General features: G+C 35.8%; 1 protein-coding gene across 2 annotated transcripts in view; it reads left to right on the forward strand.

The window, feature by feature from the left end:
- Window positions 1-495: 495 nt before the first annotated feature.
- LOC145666822 (UV-stimulated scaffold protein A-like) overlaps window positions 496-18,953 on the forward strand; it is a 60,191-nt gene continuing 41,733 nt past the window's right edge. The window contains exons 1-4 of one of the 2 annotated variants that reach the window (XM_081734391.1): window positions 496-715; window positions 5,204-5,331; window positions 6,775-6,885; window positions 10,208-10,427. In XM_081734391.1, the coding sequence (XP_081590517.1) occupies window positions 5,210-5,331; window positions 6,775-6,885; window positions 10,208-10,427 (453 nt within the window). In that variant the 5' untranslated portion in view covers window positions 496-715; window positions 5,204-5,209. Of the gene's footprint in view, window positions 716-5,193; window positions 5,332-6,774; window positions 6,886-10,207; window positions 10,428-18,953 lie in introns of both variants that reach the window. The other variant, XM_081734390.1, reaches the window with a different exon arrangement.

The following is an 18,953-nucleotide window of genomic DNA, read 5'->3' on the forward strand; positions in this document are numbered from 1 at the left end:
TATGGTGGTTACTATCGATAAAATTAGAACTAGAAAAGCTAAAACTGAGAATAAAAATGAAAATTACAAAAAAGAAATGCATTACATAGCGAAGATTTAAAGCCCTTCTTCTGCCTTTTCACATAGTAATGCTAGACCAAAAACGTTCCTCTCCTTTTATACGTTACGAAGGTTGTGGGTGACTCCATTGAGATAATATAAATGAAGGGTAAGGCGAAAAAGCAAGGAATGTCACAAAACTACATTTTCGAGAAAACTGTTTTTAAATAATGAAAATCGTGTACAAAATGAATGGGGTACGACGTGAAATAGTACCGCGAGCCACCAACAGATAGGCCAACGCAGTTGTTAAAGCACACATAAGGACATTTCTTTTCTTTCTTCTTCTTCTTCTTATTTTTTTTTTTTTCCTTACCCTTCATAGGACGATCTCAATGGACGATCCCTATAGATCCGTACCTTACCGCTTGGAGTGCTCATCGAACGTCTGGCAAGAGCATCAAAACAAAGTGAGAGAGACAATTGAAATACGAATTGCGCTGTTGTTCAGTTAGCCTATGTTGATCTGTGCTGTTGTTTACGGAACAGCTTATTGTTTGAGTGTCATTCAAAGTATTGAAAGGGCCTAAAATATAATTGAATTGTAGTTTTTGTTATTTGTTTTGATGAAATAGGCATCTTGTAACCATATAGTGAATTAAATAATTTCTTAAAGGTGAATATAATGTGAAACAAAGTAGTGTAAGTTTGAAGCAATAATTATAATTATTGCACAAGTTCTTGAAATATGCCCATGTTAATTCATTTTTAAAGAATTACACTACGCTCAGGTCAATATTACCATCATATACCTGAGTTATTAAATACCATGTGGTTTAAATGAGAAGCGTATGCCGCAGAGTAAGAAAACAATAAATGCTAAATTTTCGATACATTTGTGCACACCAAAGATGTATTCAAAAAGATCTGGTTTACTTTTGGCACCATATTTTTAGGAATTTTACAAGTAAAATTCAGTACTTTGCATGAAATAAAATATTTATAAAGAAATTTCTGCAGGCGATAGAATTAAATAGGCCTATGTTTAGCAGAAGGGATGTTACAATTTTGGTAATTTGTTCACATTCGGTTAGTTTAGAGTAGGTTAGGTTAGTTTAGGCTAGCTTAGGTTAGTTTATGTTATATTAGTGTAGGGGTCCCGCATAATTTTCCAAAAACTGATAGAATTTCGCTTATTTCTACTATTATTAGGTAAGTTTATTAGTTAAGGTTAGCTTAAGTTAGTTTATGTTAGGTTAGATTTGGTTACGTTATGTTACGTCTAAGTACTTGCATCATTCATCTCTCCTGTAAATTTTGTGTTTTTACGTGCTTCTGGACCCATGGTATTAAACATACTCCTTAAATACAAAGCAATACGGCTGCATTTTAGGTTTATAAGTGCAGGGTTACTAGTGTAAAATCATTATATGTGCTTTACGACAGATAAAATGAGTAAGTGCATGCTAAAGATGACTGTATTTAATACTGTTTTTCACCGGTAATGTATTTCTGTACAGTGTACAGAAGCTGTATTTTATGTTTACAAGTGGAGCACTACTAATATGAAACCATGACGTGCTATTGAATACACTTGTTTTCACTACCTCGGGTACGCTTATACCTACTGTCGCTAATGCGCTTTTTTCCTTTGGATCGACTCATGCGCTACTGCGAGGGCATATAAGCATCACCCTACCTTGACTGTTAGATAGCATTTCTGATTTTTTTAGTGGCCACCTACCAGAAATTGATTTGTATTGTCTGCACTGTAGTTTTTATTTCATATGTACAGACATCATATTTATACGCAAATCGTAAAAGAATTTTAATTTTTCAACAATTACTTCTGTTGACCCTCTTCGTGTTATCTATGCCAAAGGAGGGATTTTCATGTTGCCTAGCACACATCATTTAGGAGACAATAAGAGGGAAATTAGTGAAAGAATTTCAATTTTTCAACAAATATTTCAAGTGGTGTACCAATAGTATAACTACACGGTTCAAAAGTAAAAAATCCTTTTAGAGATCACCGCGCTTAGGTGCACGTGATGTTGAAGGGAGTCATCATAACTATGGTTTTCTTAGCTCTCAATTCCTTGTAAAACCGTATCTTACTAGTAACTTTTTATTTGTACAAAGTCGTATTATATTAATGACTTGCACGATATAATTCAGATAGGTTTCTGGAACACTGGCCCGCATCCTCATTGGGTTGTAATAAAGAAACCAATCAACCTGATTGCTAAACCGCTTTCACTTACTATCGCTCGTTTGGCATTCCTATGTAAATTGAGTACTGAGCTTTGATAAAGAAAGGAACCAACCTGGCTACTAATCACCTTCAGCTGTGTGTGTGTGTGGGTCAACATTCTCAAAACTACAATTTATTTCCTGATCTAGCGGGAAGTGTAGGAGCCGGAGTGAGCGGAGGTAGACGAGTGGCAAAGAGCGTTATTACACTGAAGTTAGGTTGTGCTTTAAAGTAAAGATACTCATCTCTAAGTTCATAAACTATTTGGTGAATGCTTTCATCTAACTTGCACACAATCAAGTGGAAATTTAGAGAAATATCACCTAATTCTTTTCATTAATATTTAATATTTCTGTCATCTGCAGAAAGTTGTTCCTTATAAATATAAGTTATTCCTTACTGATTGTATTCTTTTTTATAGTATTTTTTTCCTAGTTGTCTACTTAAACTTGCTCTCCCTAGTGGTCCAGTGGCTAGCATGCATGCCTTCGGTACATGCGGTCTAGTGTTCAATTGCGGACGGGAGAGCATTTAAATTTGAACAGATTGACGAGGATTGGATTCCATCTTTAAGGGTGGATACGCACCTCATATATTCTCGGTGCAGAAAAAGGGGGCCAAACTTTCAAAGAACAAACGAACAAACTTAATTTTCATGTGCAAAAATACTCAACTCGATACGAGTCATCCCTAACCTTTGTCTAGGACTTTTGAGTGGCCGCACTATATTTCTCGGCTAAGGTTCCGCTGTTGGCTGCCCCGAATGATCATCACATTAACCGATTTTCAACGTATTACTATCTGCAACGTATTTTTAATATATCTTACACACAATTACTCCTATTTCATTTCTTTCCTTAATTCGTAATTGTTACTCAAATATTTCTTATTTCCACGCTTTTGTTCTTTTCTAGATGCATATTGTAGTAGTCCCCAAAAGTAATAATGGCAGACTCCGTATTTTTTCAGAAATAACGAAAATAATGTATCCTCTGCTTCCTTCCCGTCTGTCTCAAGTCTTGTTCTCCTTCTTTCATCATTTCTTTCTCAAGAGGGAAGGGACCTAGAGGTAGAGCATCCAATGAAATAATGCTACATTACTACATTCAGCTATAACAGAAATCTTTTCATTAGCAAACGGATGTTTTGGAAATGAAGCCTTCAACAGTAACAGTTTTCTTTTCTTAAGTGTATCTTATGTAGTACTCTTGGATTGCGTAAGATTATCTTACGTTCGCTTACGTTTTGTAACTATACCTTTGGTAGTTTCACTTGTTTCAGACATACCGCACATTCCTCAGACGTTCAAGAAATGTCCAGCAAAAGTAATGGAATGTTCATGGAATACGCAGTGCACAGTAAGTAGATGATACAGAGACGTCAAAAACTACAAAACACTTACGATATCACTTCGTATCTGGACTACTTTGCCATACAGGGGGATACATATCTGGACCATATGAATTAAAGGTCGCGCGCGGAGCACAAGTAAATATATTATGCGTCGAAGAAACCGGGCGAACCAGGTAGTGGGGCACTCTTGGCGCGAAGCCATGTGATCGGGGGGAAACGCCGTCTGTTACGTGTAGTGGATGTTCATGGGACATGCTACGCATCCAATACGTCCAGTTATTTCCAGGAGAAGTGATTACTACTGGGATTTCTGTGTGATATTTTTTTGTTCTTTGTGGAATAATTAATTCTTTTGGACATCGAAATATTGCCCCATTTGAGGCACATCACACTGCATTCATAAAGTAAATCTTAATCACATTTGGTTTTGGTTAACATGCAGCTTCGATTGCATGTGTTTCCGTTCTACATTAATGTATTTTTCTCCATTATTACACTATGCATTTCATAGGTTAGTTAATAAGACAGTGGATTTGAAACACTTGACTTATTACGTTCTATTCCAATTTACCTTACTTGACCGCAATACGCACCTTCATTTTTCTCTAAGTACTCACCCTACTACGACCTTTTTTGTTACTCTGATGCTTACATTTTTTCGGATTCTGTTCATCTTCCTTTGAATTTTGTATTGTGGGGCTGCTATATGCGGTATTTAACCCTGTCACTTCTCATTCTTTCGCTTCAATTATGTGCATTTGTCGCGACTTCTGTAGAGTAGATACCATTCTTTATATATATATATATATATATATATAACTTTGCAAGTATGAAGTTTAACGTACATTCATGCTTCGACGTAAACCGGTTTACAAAATGATGCAGACTTTTATTTGCCATAGTATAATGTTATGTGCAGTAACAGCTACTATCTACATTGTATTGTTTAAGTGTTTTACTTACTATTGTCTACATTTATTAGATAACATTCTCATTCTCGTTGTTCATATTAATAAGTATGTTCACTAAAACTAGTATTTTAGAAACAATATTAATGTGTAGTTTTCGACAGTAAAGTTCGTGAAATAGCTACAAATTAACAAGAAGTTAATCAATTTCTTTTCAGGATACTATTGAATTATAACTGTTGTTGATGAGAATATTGTTTAATTGATACTTATCCAAAAGGATCTAGTTATCTGAATCAGTTCTGTAAAGTTGTGCACATTATAAGATTTTTTAACGTCCCACGATTATTCTCTGTAGTTCCAGAAGACAGTGATGATGATAGTGGATGGAGGAAACGAGAGAACCCACGCACACAGTATGTGTATACCACAAAGCTCTCATAGTGGGGACTGGAGTCGAACCAGGGATCAAACGCATCAGAGGTAAACCGCCTCGGCCCCATTATAGGAAGTGTTCACTATATACAACATTGCGCCTTTGGAGGTATAATGCATTTATTTATTACCAACACAACCTACATGAAAAATAGACAATTACATTTCCTAATTGAGGTTTCTTTTTTTTTTCTTTTTTTTTAGTTAAATACAGGCAATTATGTCAGAAGTTTTAGACAGCCAACTCTGTAAGCAGCTGGGCCACCTTGTTGAGGAGTTAACACACAGTGGAGAAAAGGAATTAAATGCTGGACTATTAAAAAAGTTGAAAAATATTTGTAGGTAGGATATTCCTTTGTTAACTCAGTTTTCGTCAATTAATAGTGTTTCATTGTATTGGTGTTGTGCTGGAACTTCTTACCAGCAGTCAGACAATCAACAAATGTACCACTCCATGAAGATGATTTCTGAAACGTTTTCGACTTTCAAAACACTCATTTTCTCTGCAAAAAGCACCGCACTTCGATGGCCTGAAACGTAAACCAATTTCCTATATGAGACTGTGGAGCGATAAGTGTGTTTATCTTGTAATTATAAAGACGGAATACGAAAATTGGAGATTAACCAGTATTTGTTATTTTTTAAAAAATTCTGATTTTGAAGTTAAAATTATAGCGCATTTATTGAGGAACATGAGGAATTGATGCATTCTAAATCTAATTGTTCAAGAAATAAGTGAAAGTTCGTTGATCACATCTTAAAAATGTTTCTGTAAGTTTCATCCATTCATTCTATGGTATTGCTTACCAGTTTGTCACTCACTTAAACATCAAATTATTTAAAAAATACATTTTGCCCTTTTCTTGTAAGAGTTCTAAAAATTAAAAAAAAAAAAATTAAAAAAAGCCTTTATAAATTGGTTGTGTTGATCAATGTATATTTGTTTCTTTCTCCCGTCAATTTCTTTGTGAAAAATGAACTGCAGATTTAATGATTCGTACGTATGTACTAGCACTGTAAGCCTCTTCTTACGTAATGCTTCTAAAAATCCCCCAAAATTATTTTTTAATTTATGTAAACAATTTAATGCTGGCTTAAGTATAAAATGTCAGCTATTTAAATTATATAAATTGTTTCCAAAATCTAATCCAGTTTATTGAAACAAGTCCAAAATTTATTTTATTTCATGAAACACACGTAAAACACCCAAAGAAACAAACTATAAGAAGCATGCAAATTACATTCAACAGTTACATATATAAAAAATCCCATTTACATTCAGTCAACATACTTCAAACCTACACTTCAGCTCTAAACATACCATTCATTTATAAATTACGTAAATCAGAGAAAGATGGAACTTTCAAAGTTTACTTTAACTACAACAAAAAACTCAATATAAATGTCTTTTCATATTAATCTTTTCTAACAATTATACACATGACATAACTTCATTGGAAATAGTATTGTGAATCCGAATTCAAAGATATGTCACGTCGGAAAAGTACGTTACTTCGTATAAAAACATATAATGTCCACTCATACTTAAATTATAAGCTTATGAAGATCGTACTGTTGTTTTAAACCTTTATGTTGTTTGAATATGGATTCTCGCTTAGATACTCTAAATATTGAAAACTATTTCAGCTTCTAGGAGTACAAAAAGGTTAGTATTATTTTCATTACATTGTGTACAATCAGTTTGAAAATCTGTCACTTTTCTTATTGTTTATTTCGTCAGCTTCTGTAAAACTTCTACTGATACTTCCGTTTCCTTTTAATTAGGAAATCAGACGGTTATGTGGAGCATACATATCATCTGTTAATGCATCTTCTAAGGAAACAACATTCTGAAATCCGATATAGTGCTTTCCAAATTTGTTGTGAACTTTTCAGGTGAGTATTTAGAAAATGTTATGTAAATACGATAGTTTTGCTTTTGGCTCCTTCTTCCTTAAACCTCTACTGAGCAGCTGGCTGCTGATAGTTTATAGAACTACTGTAACATCAATGGATATTTCAGTCGAAGAAGTTTCGACTTGCTATGTATGCAAAATGATTTGAGTAAAATTCTGCCGTTCGACACGACTTTCATAGCTATTTCTGTTTTGCAATAACAGGGTGTCTATCGGTCACGAAAAAGTCACGAAATCAGAAAACGGTCATGAAAGTCACGAAAAAGTCACGAAATTTAGCTTTTGGGTCACGATTTTTTTTAAGTGTGCAAATGTAAGTGCAGATTGGAAAATTTTGTTCTATAAAACATCAAAATTCAACACCAAGAATGTCTATGGTCGCCTTTAGACGCTACCAAATCGCAAGCAAAGTACGTTTGTATCGCATGGATCAAAATTCCGCCTAATTCGCACCCAAATTTGCTCTTGAAAATGTTAGGAAATTTTATGATTTGGTAAAGAAAAGGTCACGAAATTTCATTGTGGAATTTTAGTAGACACCCTGAATAACTTTCGTAAAATTTATCAGATTTTAAAAGAAGTTTGGTGTGTGCTTCGTTTAAAGCATAGTAAAGAACAACTTAGACTCGAAATAACATAAAATGAAAACATAATCTCAGTTCCTTTTACTCACTGGAAATAATGTCACTCTCTTGCTTACTACTACTTCTTTCTTTCTTCAGTGTTTTTTGTAATAAGTAAAACAGTTTTAATATAAATGTTGGTAATGTATAAAGTGTTACATTTAAAATTAGGCGAATGCAACGGAAAACGAATGAGAAAATGTTTGAATAGAGGAAAGAAGTATCGGAAATAATTAGAAAGGGAAAAGGAATTGGTTAAAAATCGTTTTGAGGAGAAATTGTTCTGAGGGACGTGATATTTACTTTAAAAAAAAATGTAACGTCCTATGATTATGCACCGATGCTAATTCAGACAATAGAGGGAAAAGGCATGGTGGAACAAAACTGAGCCTAAATGGGATTGGACTTACTGTTCAAAGAAAGATCTGAACCATTACTTGGGTTTGTATCCGAGCAAGTGACTAGCACGTAAACATGGTCTCGGGTTCGAATCCTCGTGGAAGAGGACAATTTAATTTCACAATCGTTCACTTTCATTAATCATCCGTCTCCGTTAGGCTAAAGGTCATAATCATGGGACGTTAAGGTAAAATATTTTATAATTGGTTGTTTATTGTATAGAACGCATTATAATAGTAATTAGAATTAACTTGAATAATGTTTCTTTTATATATTTTCCAGTGTATACTTTAAGTATATTCTCTATTCTCGGAGGTACTCTTCGTCGGAGCGTAGGCTTAAGATTTTGTTTTATGCTTTTTTTTTGGGGGGGGGGGTAACGAGGGTAACGACAGGGATGTATGATGTATACAAGAATTCATAATGTAGTATAATTTTGTTAGTGCACGAACATCTAAATCAAACGTGGTTCTATTTTTCTTTGAATCTGGAAAATTTCGCGTAATTCTCTGTACTGTTCTTAGCAGAGTGTCTTAAATTTGTTTGAACATAAATATTGAAACACAAATATTGTTCTAAATACCTTATTTTGTGTTTATTTATTTATACTTTTATACTTAACAGTTTCTTTCATATCAATAAACTGAAATAGATTTTTTGTGTGTGTGTGCGTGACAGTTAAGTAACTTTCTAAGATGGTATAAAAATCAGTGGTCGAAGTGAGACGGTATGCGGTGGTATGCCATATCGCCTCTGGTTTTTCAGTGATCAAAACATACCGTCACTGGAGAGTAGATGCTAAATACCTTTAATAAATCAATTTCTATACAAAGTAATTGGCGAGTAGCTTGGCACATAAAAAGGTTTTATTGCTTATGTAGAAATAATTTCTAAGTTCACAGCACCAACCATTTTGGTATCTTTTCCCTACCTTTTGCTTTTAAAATAAGATCTAGTTTATATTTTGATGTGCCATATTGAATTGTTTTTTTTTTTTTCTTTTTTTTTTCTTATGTATGTGTGTGTCTTCTTGCCTGAATGCATATAAATGTCGTGTTTTGAGCATGGGCGGATTTAGGGGTTGTCTGCTAAGAGGGACGGATTTTCCGGGAGTTTGAGATAACCCTCAGTCGAGTGGAGAGTCTGGAAGTTTTCCCGCAGAAATTGTTAATATAAAAACTCAGTTTTTGAGCATTTTCGTGTATAATTCTCTATAATACAACATAAGTGGATGTTTTTTCAGAAAGTTATTGGTGTGAAGTCAAAGTCTCTCCATGGCCCCCCCCCCTTCCCCCTACTCGTAACTACAGAAAAGCTCTCCATTGGTCTTCAGTCATTATGTAGATAGAAATGCAACCTTTTAGGCAACATACTCTCACTGTATTTCAATATTTAGGTAGCCGGTATGTCAAGTCAAAATCGTAATGAAACATACCGCCTCTGCTTCTTTTCCACTTCGAACACTGATAAAGAGGTACAAATACATACTGCAGTGATAGCAAATGAATGCTTAAGAATGACAAACTAGTCGTATTTAACACTCAGATTCTTTATCTACTGTATCCTGTAGAGTTTAGGCGCACGATTTAGGTGAACGTCAAAATTTTCTTTTATCAGGTACAACATTTAGAATTCGAAATCCAATAGAGCGTAGAAATGCTCCTATCAAGTGAAGTAATTGCTTTGATTCAAAGTGTGCACTAACCATGAAACAGTTAAACTTTATATACATTATAATGTCATTTTAATTGTTGCTTTGTTCTTCACAGAACTGAAGTTATATTTTCAAATTCCTAAGTTAGAAATTCCAGCTCGCACCTTTGGCGTGGGAGACCCGGTTCAACTACCGATGGGAGCTCATGTGGTTGGGATCTCACATTAAACTATAGGTCCACGACTCACATATCTCGAAACAATTTTTCGCTCTTTAAAATATCCATTGTTGAAGTTCCTGACTTTTCGTAGTTGATTGATGTAAAACTGAAATTAATAAAAATTTAATTTTTGAATACAGCACTTAGACTAACAATTAAGCAGTAATTTATTTTTCAAGAATAATGTTTCATTTTATGTATTTTACTTTTATGGTTTATGTTTTAAAATTATACTTCTAATTTTAGTTTTATCTAGATCCGAAGATAATTATAATAATCTTCAGTATTTAACAACCATTCTAAAGTATTGATTTGATGTTTATGTTTTTAATGTTTCTGGGTTGCTCTAACAATACATATATAATAAATAATATATAAATCAATGATAAAACTTCTTTTCTTCCAGACGATCTCATCACTTTCGAGAATTGCTTGTGTCAAACTTTCGGATTTTCTTGGAGTTAACTGTGGAAACAAATCCAGACAAACCTCTCCCTCTTCCAAAGTCTAGAGCAAGAATGTTAAGAGTAGAGGCTCTGAAAACAGTACATGATTGGTATCAGATATATGGACAGGCATACAAGGAACTAATTATCGGCTACAATTTCTTGAGGCAGTGCAAAAGGGTAAGTTTTCACGCATTAATCTTGTAATTATAATTCTCTTATAATACAATCAACGTAAGCTTTCTTTTCCTGAGAGAGATGAAAGAAAGAGACAGAGAAAATGGATCAAAGGGAAAGTGTCAATACATACTGAAGTCTAACCGGTGTTGCGCTGATACTAACTTTTAGGGTGGGAAATAAGCTCACTCTTAAAAAGCTGGACGTATTAATAGAATATCTAAAGTATATATTCAGTTTACGTTGTTAGGAACTGTCATGATGGTATTCGTGTAGCGTTCATCCGTCAGCAATCTAGTGCAATGAAATTTCTATGTTCGCCACTGTTAGTTCAATTAAAAAGTAGTCAACTTGGGTACAAGTTCCAACTTACGAAAAGTATCGTGTTTCTAAATCGAAGCAGCTGTAGAATACAACGTATATTTTATATTTCATAGATCTTCTATTATAGTATTATTTTGCATTTCATAAATAATGTGTACAATAAAACCTACAAGATTTATATATTAATTTTGTAGAATACCATGAAAATATTCCATTAGCAGATATCTCTCTGAACTTAACACTCGAGGTCCCTCATGGCTATATGGAAAGCGTGGTTCCCAAGTTTGGCTGTAAATCCATGTCTCATATACAGTAGCTTCATTGGTAAACGGGACGCTAAATTCAACCATGTTATAAATGAAACCATTTGCTATATAATAGTAATATGATGCAGCTGTTCGTCGGAATGAAAAGTATGTTAAACTATGTATAGAAAACAAAGGGTACGCGCAACTCAAGAAACTTGTGGAGCTGTCTGGATTCGACTTCTGTTGTCTTGAAAATAAAGAAAATGACTAAAAAGCTTCCTAGATAGGGTCACACTAACCTTGAAAGTCAATGAAATCAAAATAAGGCAGGGAAATGTTTCAGGAAAGTATTCAGAAAGTTCCTGTCACCCAAGCGATGTTAACAAGGTTAGAGTTGTTCATAAAAAGTATGAAAAATACGGATGCTACAGAAGAAGAAATTAAATTTGCTCTGCAGGTTGTAGATAATCAAATTATGATATGTAGTTTTACTTGTTTATGCTTGAGTGTAATTAGAATACCAAGCTGTATCATGTTGTATAATACTAGGATTTTATTGTATTCCAAATTCAGAAAGTGTGACTGATAATAAGTGTTTACATACACTAAGAAAGTAAGCTTGTACTGTATTTAAGAAATAAAAAGGAATACTTTGGACGGCTATAGGGATGGTGGAGACCAATTTAATGAAATTGTTTTTTTTTTTTTTTTTTTTTTTTTTTTTTTTTTTTTCCTAAGCATAAATGATAGTGTCCGCGATATCGCAGGTCAGGGAAAAATTACTTTCGTAGTCATGGAAATTTAGGGAAAGTCGGCGAAAGTAATGTAGATTTTCAGTGTGAACCACGCTGGACAACGGGCCAGTCTGTTCACATACCCACAATAGACATAAAGCACATTATATGTACCATGTCACTACCGTTGGTATCCTTCTGTGCATTAAACGTTGGGTGTATTTGTCCTTTACAACATGATAGTGATAAAAGATGTTCTAGTAGCAAATAAATTTATACTGAATTGCTTATAGCAGTAGTGCAAAAGAATTATAAACAATTGTACAAGGTGATACAAGTCATATGTAATTGTAAACCTGAAGAATCAGAACTTTACATCCACTTTTAGATAGGTTGAGATCTTAGAAAAATATTCAAAATACTTAATACTTTTTTTTTTTTGCTTACTTTATCTTACGCAGGATGTTCCGAAACATCGTTTGGGAGGTGATTCCTGATACCAGAATAAGAAAACAGTTCACGTGAACCTTTAGGGGAAATTGCTTAGTTTCACAGTTAGGGCTGTCCAAAAACGTGGAAAAGCTACATTGCCACACGCGTTATTTCAAACACAAGAAACCATGCAATGGCGGTTCATATTAGTGTGAAGGAAGTCACATATGAGGCGCCTAGTATCAAAATCCACCACATCCATTTCGCTTAGTTTCGAATGATCTCGCAAAACGTACAGTGAAGGTCCATATACACGCGTACAAAGTCCCATATTTGAACTAATTTTTTAGTATGAAATATTAAGCTTTTAAATCAAATTCTGTTTCCATGGAATTCCTTTAGATCAAACATATAACAAGCGATATAAAACTCAATTTCGGTAAAAAATGGATTTGGCTTCATTTGATACTAGGCGCCTCATATATGCTATCCAAAAATGCATATGCTGCACATACATCATTTCAGCATTGTTCAATATGTATGCAAAGAATTCCTTAGAGGGTATAATTCGTAGACAAGCTCCAAGGAAAATTCTCATATATGCTCCGACTTAAAGGTAGATTAAAGTAGGCAAAAGGTGAACCTGTACAGCAGTGAATACGGAATATGTCAGCAGGAAGTTGGAATTGTTAGAGAATGCCAGCTCCATGGTTCTGTGTTCGGAATAACGCGCTTTGCGATTTTGGATGGTATATATCTGACTTCTTTACGCTGATGTGGATCGCCACTCCACGATTTCTCGTGTTCGAAATAACACGTCCTACAATGTAGCTTTTTGCATGTTCTTACCATGAAACTAAACACTTCTTCCCATAGGTCCATATGAACTTCCTTTTTTTCTCATATTTTCGTGTCAGGAATCAGTTCCCAAATGTTGTCAGTGTCGTTCTGAAACACTGTACAGTGTTTTGATATACTGGGTGTTCAAAAACTCGCGCACCAACTATACACCACCATGTAGGGAACATCAAGACAAGAAAAAAGGTTCTGTGCAACTTTGGTCAGAGGCCACTAGTTTCGGAGATATTAAGTGTCGAAACCATAGGAAAATGAACTTGAGAGCTCTATATCACCACAACCCTGAATGATAGAGTGAATGCGGCATGGTCACGTCAAAGACTTCAAACCTACTCTATTCAGAAATGTGTATGTCGCAAGTCTGAAATGTGTGCGCAAGGGATTCCCTAAAGGAAGTGGGGATTCCCCGGAAATTATCTGAGGAAAACTGGGTCGAAATTAACATGTATAAAAAGACATGTTGGTAGAAAACAAGTATTCGGTTGCTGAACAACGATATGTCAAAAAGCTGCACGAAAATTTAAATGCATATGATGTTAAGCGTAGTTGCATAACGAGCAGTAACTGGCAGAGCATAAAGAGAAATAAATTTCATCTCAGTGGTGCTCAATTGTGAAGGCGTAATGGTTCGCTCATGCGGTGATGAATTGTATGTAAATTGGAACAATTACAAGAAGAAAAACACATATGAGAAGTTGGATGGATAAAGGGGCTGAGTTTCATAAGAGCTCCATTGAACTCGGGCCCTTTTTCCATCCAAATCCTCATGTACTGATCGGAAAAAAATTATAAATACCCCATGAAAGGCTTATAGTAACGAGGCGGTCTAATGTGATTGAGGATGACGTGTGGATGTAGGCTGTGTATGATGATATTATCTAGCGCGCGTTAATTCTATTAGTAGAGCGTTTGCTTCGCATTTGGGAGATTGTGGGGTCGATTCCTACTACTGACCATTCTAACTATGGTGTTTGCAAGGTTTCCCTCAATCGTAATTGTAAATGCTGGAATTGTAGCTAGCTAAACATGCCCGGGGCAATAGTTTCCCAAATCTCCTTTGGTATTATTGTTGGTATAGTATATACAATGTAGTAATATGGCCTCTATGTGTGGGCTATCTGTTGTGGGTTAATAAGTAAACAACCATCGCCGCACAGTTTCGGCATGAACTGATGCCTGGACAGTACATTATGCGAGCAGAATTTAAATTTCCATTGCTGATTACCGACTGTTTGCACAGTAATTCATTGGCAGCTAGCAGCCACTCTGTATAGCATGATGGCGGTTGTGTGTAAGGTTGCGTTATACAAAGTTGTAGGGATACTATACAACACGGATACAAGACAATCATTGAATTACTATATACAGATTTCCATTTGAAATATCATTGCCGTCCACGTTCATTTTTGTACCCTTTGTGTGCAAGAGAAAAGAAGTAATGAGTTTATGGCAAGTAGTGTTGCCACGAGACGAGACGAGGCAAAAAATTTAGGCTGCCTCGTTTCGTCTCAAAAATAAAATATTGTCCCGTACTTCGTCTCTTGTCTCTAAAACGAAGTACGACACGAGACACCAAAATGTCTCGTTTTAAAAATGAAATGTGTGTCTTGTTTCAAAATGTCATCTTGTTTTCGAGAAAGACCTGAAATACGTCTCGTCTTGTTGCAACACTTGTGGCAAGGGGATATCTGAATGTATTATAGTTTGTGACGCCTCAACTAGACTGTAGCATAGTCTCAAACTTTGTAGATATTTTAGGCATGGCACAAAAACCCAAAAGGTTCAGGACACCCGAACGGCTCTCCATACTGTTCGATATCATTAACTAATTCTTGCTTTATTTCAGTAGGTAATGTCTCCAAGTATTATTTTACATTTCGTTGTAATTTCGTTGTGATCAAACTGATCGATCACGTGACCATCGTGAATGTTTCATGACGTGTACACCTCCTTGCTGCTCTCATCCTTAACTTGCCAACCCTTGGTGCCGCTCTAGTATGCGGCTTGATCGTGTGTGTTCCACTCTGTGAGTTATGCTTGCTGTGTGGTGAACTCTCTGAATCTGGAATAAAGTGCGGGTAGTGTTTTCATTAGTGAAGCCAATACTACTGCCAGCGAAAGTGAAATGCTGTAAAGTAATACTGCCAGCCTGAGGCTTACTTCAGCATCGCTACCTAGCGATTGAACAAACGTAAATAAAGCGTGTATGAGAAAGTGTTGTAAATAGTGTCAATTGGCGTACCAGGTCCATGAATATTGTGATATGTACATGATTTTTGGAGAATGCCACGGAAATGCTACAGCAGCTTCTCGTGTGTATACAGAGAGGTATGCAAATTGTCAGCACCCAAATAAGAATGTCTTTCAAAGGTTGGACCAAATATTACAAGAACGTGGCAGTGTAATGCCTTCCCTAGCACTTGACACAGGTCGTCCCCGTACTCGTCGTACAGCAAACGTCGAGAACCGTATTGGTGATATAGTGCGACAAACTCCAACTACCAGTACGCGTGACATAGGCCATGAATTAGGTATGGCACATTCCCTAGTCTGGGATACTTTGCGGGATAATGATTGGCGTGCGTTTCATTACCTTCAGTGCAAGCTTTGTCAGAAGATGATTATGAGCCTCGAATGGAATTTTATCAATGGATCAGAGCACAAAGCCGTCGCGATCCTAACTTTGTCCAACGAATATTGTGAACAGGTTGAGGGAACTTTTACACGCGACGGCTTTTTTAGTCATACACACATAACAGCCACATTTGGGTACAAGAAAATCCACACGCCACCCGAAGCTCTAGCCATTAGGTTCGATGGAGTGTCACTGTGTGGGCTGATATGCTTGGAAACCATGTAATTGGACCCTACCATCTCCCTGCACGGCTCGTAGCAGAGGGATACTTAATATTTCTTCAAGACGTTCTGCCAAACCTCCTGGAAGATATTCCACTGTTTCATCGTCAAGGCATGCGATTCCAAAACGATGGCGCGCTTATCCATTCCACTGCTGCCGTTCAAGCATGATTGAATGGTCGATTCCATGATAAGTGAATTGGTCGCGGTGGTCCCGTTGCATGGCCACCACGTTCTCCTGATTTTACCCCCTTTTTTGTGGCCTCATATTAAATCCGTATTATATCGTGACCCACCACATACTGCAGAAGACCTAGTTGCCACATTGCATGCTGCTGTTACCACAATTGATAATCACATGTTATCTAATACACAAAATGGCATTCTTCAGTGTGCAACGTCGTGTATAAGGATGGAGGGTGGACATTTTGAAAATTGGCGCTAGTTTAACATCAGATGATTCACTTGAACAACTTTTTTCCCCAGACATAACACTGTAGCCGTCATAGGTAATGATGTACATATCATGCAATTATCTTTACTTTTTTACAATATCAGCTATTTCGTTTCCTGATTGTCACGTGTGCTGAACACATAGATTATTTTGTATAATGACCTGACATTTGTATACATGCAGTATTGTACGTATACTTTCTGTAAATACAGTGTGTATAAGCCGCACTTCCGCCAATAGCAAACACATGGCTTTGTATTTCCATAGCATAGAAGACGGAGGAGATGTTGTTTTATACTACCAATCATATTATTAAGTACAATAACCATTTTCTATTTGTTAACATCTCCATTCTGTCGCCACATATCCGGACCGTCTCTTATCGGACGGTGTATAGAATAAACAAATTCACTCTCATAATTGAATCGCTCATTGCAGAAAGTGCTTAAGTCCATTATCATTAAGGCGGATTACAGTTCGACAAATTCAACAATTCCTATATTTAAACCCCTCAAACAGACATCCCAAATTTGTGATTACAGCTTTTAAGGCTATATTGCTGAAATCACAAGTATGGGATGTCTGTCGATGTCTGTTGTTGAATTTGTCAAACTCCATTCCTCCGTAATAATTTTGGACTTAAGCCCTTTCTGCAATGACGGATTCAATTGAATGGCTCCGTCGAACAACGTTGCAAAGGACAATTTCTGTCAGATTAAGATTTAAACAGAACAACGTAGCAAACAACATACCCCACCGCGTGGATCAGTTCGTTTTTCATACTCTTGAGGTTGGTATCCCTGAAAAGCTAGTGGCATGAGCTTAAAAGTGTAAGCCTATACAGCACCACAATGTAGTTTATTGTTTCGCTTTCTGCAAACTTGGTGTGTTTTTACTTCAGCGTTGTCCGGCGGAGCCATTAAATTGTGATAAGTTTTCTCCGGTTTATGACATGTATGACGTGAACTTTCATACTATACTATACATATTGGGTTCATACTATACAAGGACATGGGTTCGAGTCCAGACGTCAAATACCCCTCTCTAGAGGAAAGTGCTCAATTCAGGTTGAACACAGCAATCTAACTTGTCCTTCGTTCTGGATAAGTGCTTCACGGAAGTGTTCGGCGATCATTATTTGTTTCATTTAACAACCAGCAGATACAACTTAGAGGTAATTGTACAGGGTTTGAAAAAAAAAACGGCCTTTTTTGAAAAAGTTCAACCCACCTGGGCCCATATGGATTTCTCGGGTTTAATTGTTTTTTTTCGGGTTTAACCGGGTTTTTCGATATATTTCAATGTCTTTGGATTAAACGTGTTAAAATGTGATTTATATTTCAAGATTGTCATTATCACAACTTGCAACAATTTTCTATTCACTGCTGATTTGAAAAAGTGGCCGCCATTTTGAAATTTTACATTGGATCGCCGAGAAAATCCGTACAGCAAATGTAGCATATCTCATGCTTCCACCGTCAAAATTTCAACTTAAAAGACTGAAAATTGCGCTCTGTAGGTGGATATTTGCTATTTTGAAAGAAAAAAAAAATACCGCCATTTTGAAATTTTACGTTGGTATGCCGCCAAAATCTATACAGGAAATCTAGTGTGTCTCGTGCTTGTACTCTGAAAATTTTAACTTAAAAGACCGGTAGTAGCACCCTGTAGTGTGTGTAGCTGAGGCAGACAAACGAGTTGAGTTGATTTTGCGTTTAACGTCCCTTTCAGCAGCGAGGCTATATGAGACAGGACGTACTGAATAACGTGTAATCCGAACCACATGAGCTTCCGTCGGGAATCGAACCCGGGTCGCCCACCCCGAAGACGCGTACGCTAACCGCTTAGCCATGAAGGAACTTGGCAGACAAACGAACAAATGTAGATCAAGTCATCCAGAAGCCTGACTGAAGTTCCCCAAATATGAATATCAAAAGGGGTCTATTAATTTAAAACAAAGATACAATTCATGTTGTATAAAATAAATAAATATTTCAAAATGTCTTATATGAAATAAACATCTTCCAGCGTAAAATAAATGTATTTACTGTTGAACTTCACTTCCGATAACTTGTATCTTCAGTTACGGGAATTTGCCGAGCACTTGTTGCAAGACGGTTCTTTCCTGAAAATTAATTTAAAACAATTAACAAATATATAATTCATATTTTATAAAACAATTGTTCCAAAATGTCTTAAATGAAATTAAATATCTTCCAGCGTAAAACATGTAGTTTTATTGTTGAAGCATTCATTTCCGATGCTTCTGCGTTCAATTGCGGGAATTTCCCGAGCGCTTCTTTCACCGGGCAGATTTTTTTTTTCGAAACTACAGGTTTCTTTACTGAACATAGAAACTTCCACTAGTACGGAAATTTAAATTCAGCTCTTGAAATAGAAGCGTTCCATAATCTTCGGAACTCCGAGCATTAAACTTCTTAAATTTGAGAAAAATCTTTACGCTATTGGTTGTGTTGACTCTACAGAATGCTTATTTGGAGAGTAGCAACAAATGACTGAACTAAACTGTTGTTGTTGGAAAACCAAATTTTACTGAAGAATACTTGTGTTTTACATCAAACATAAGAAATAATACAAATACTTTTACTAATGTATTTATATA

This window comes from Thermobia domestica, chromosome 12 (genome assembly GCF_964235325.1).
Source record: "Thermobia domestica chromosome 12, izTheDome1.hap1.1, whole genome shotgun sequence".
Taxonomy (NCBI): domain Eukaryota; kingdom Metazoa; phylum Arthropoda; class Insecta; order Zygentoma; family Lepismatidae; genus Thermobia; species Thermobia domestica.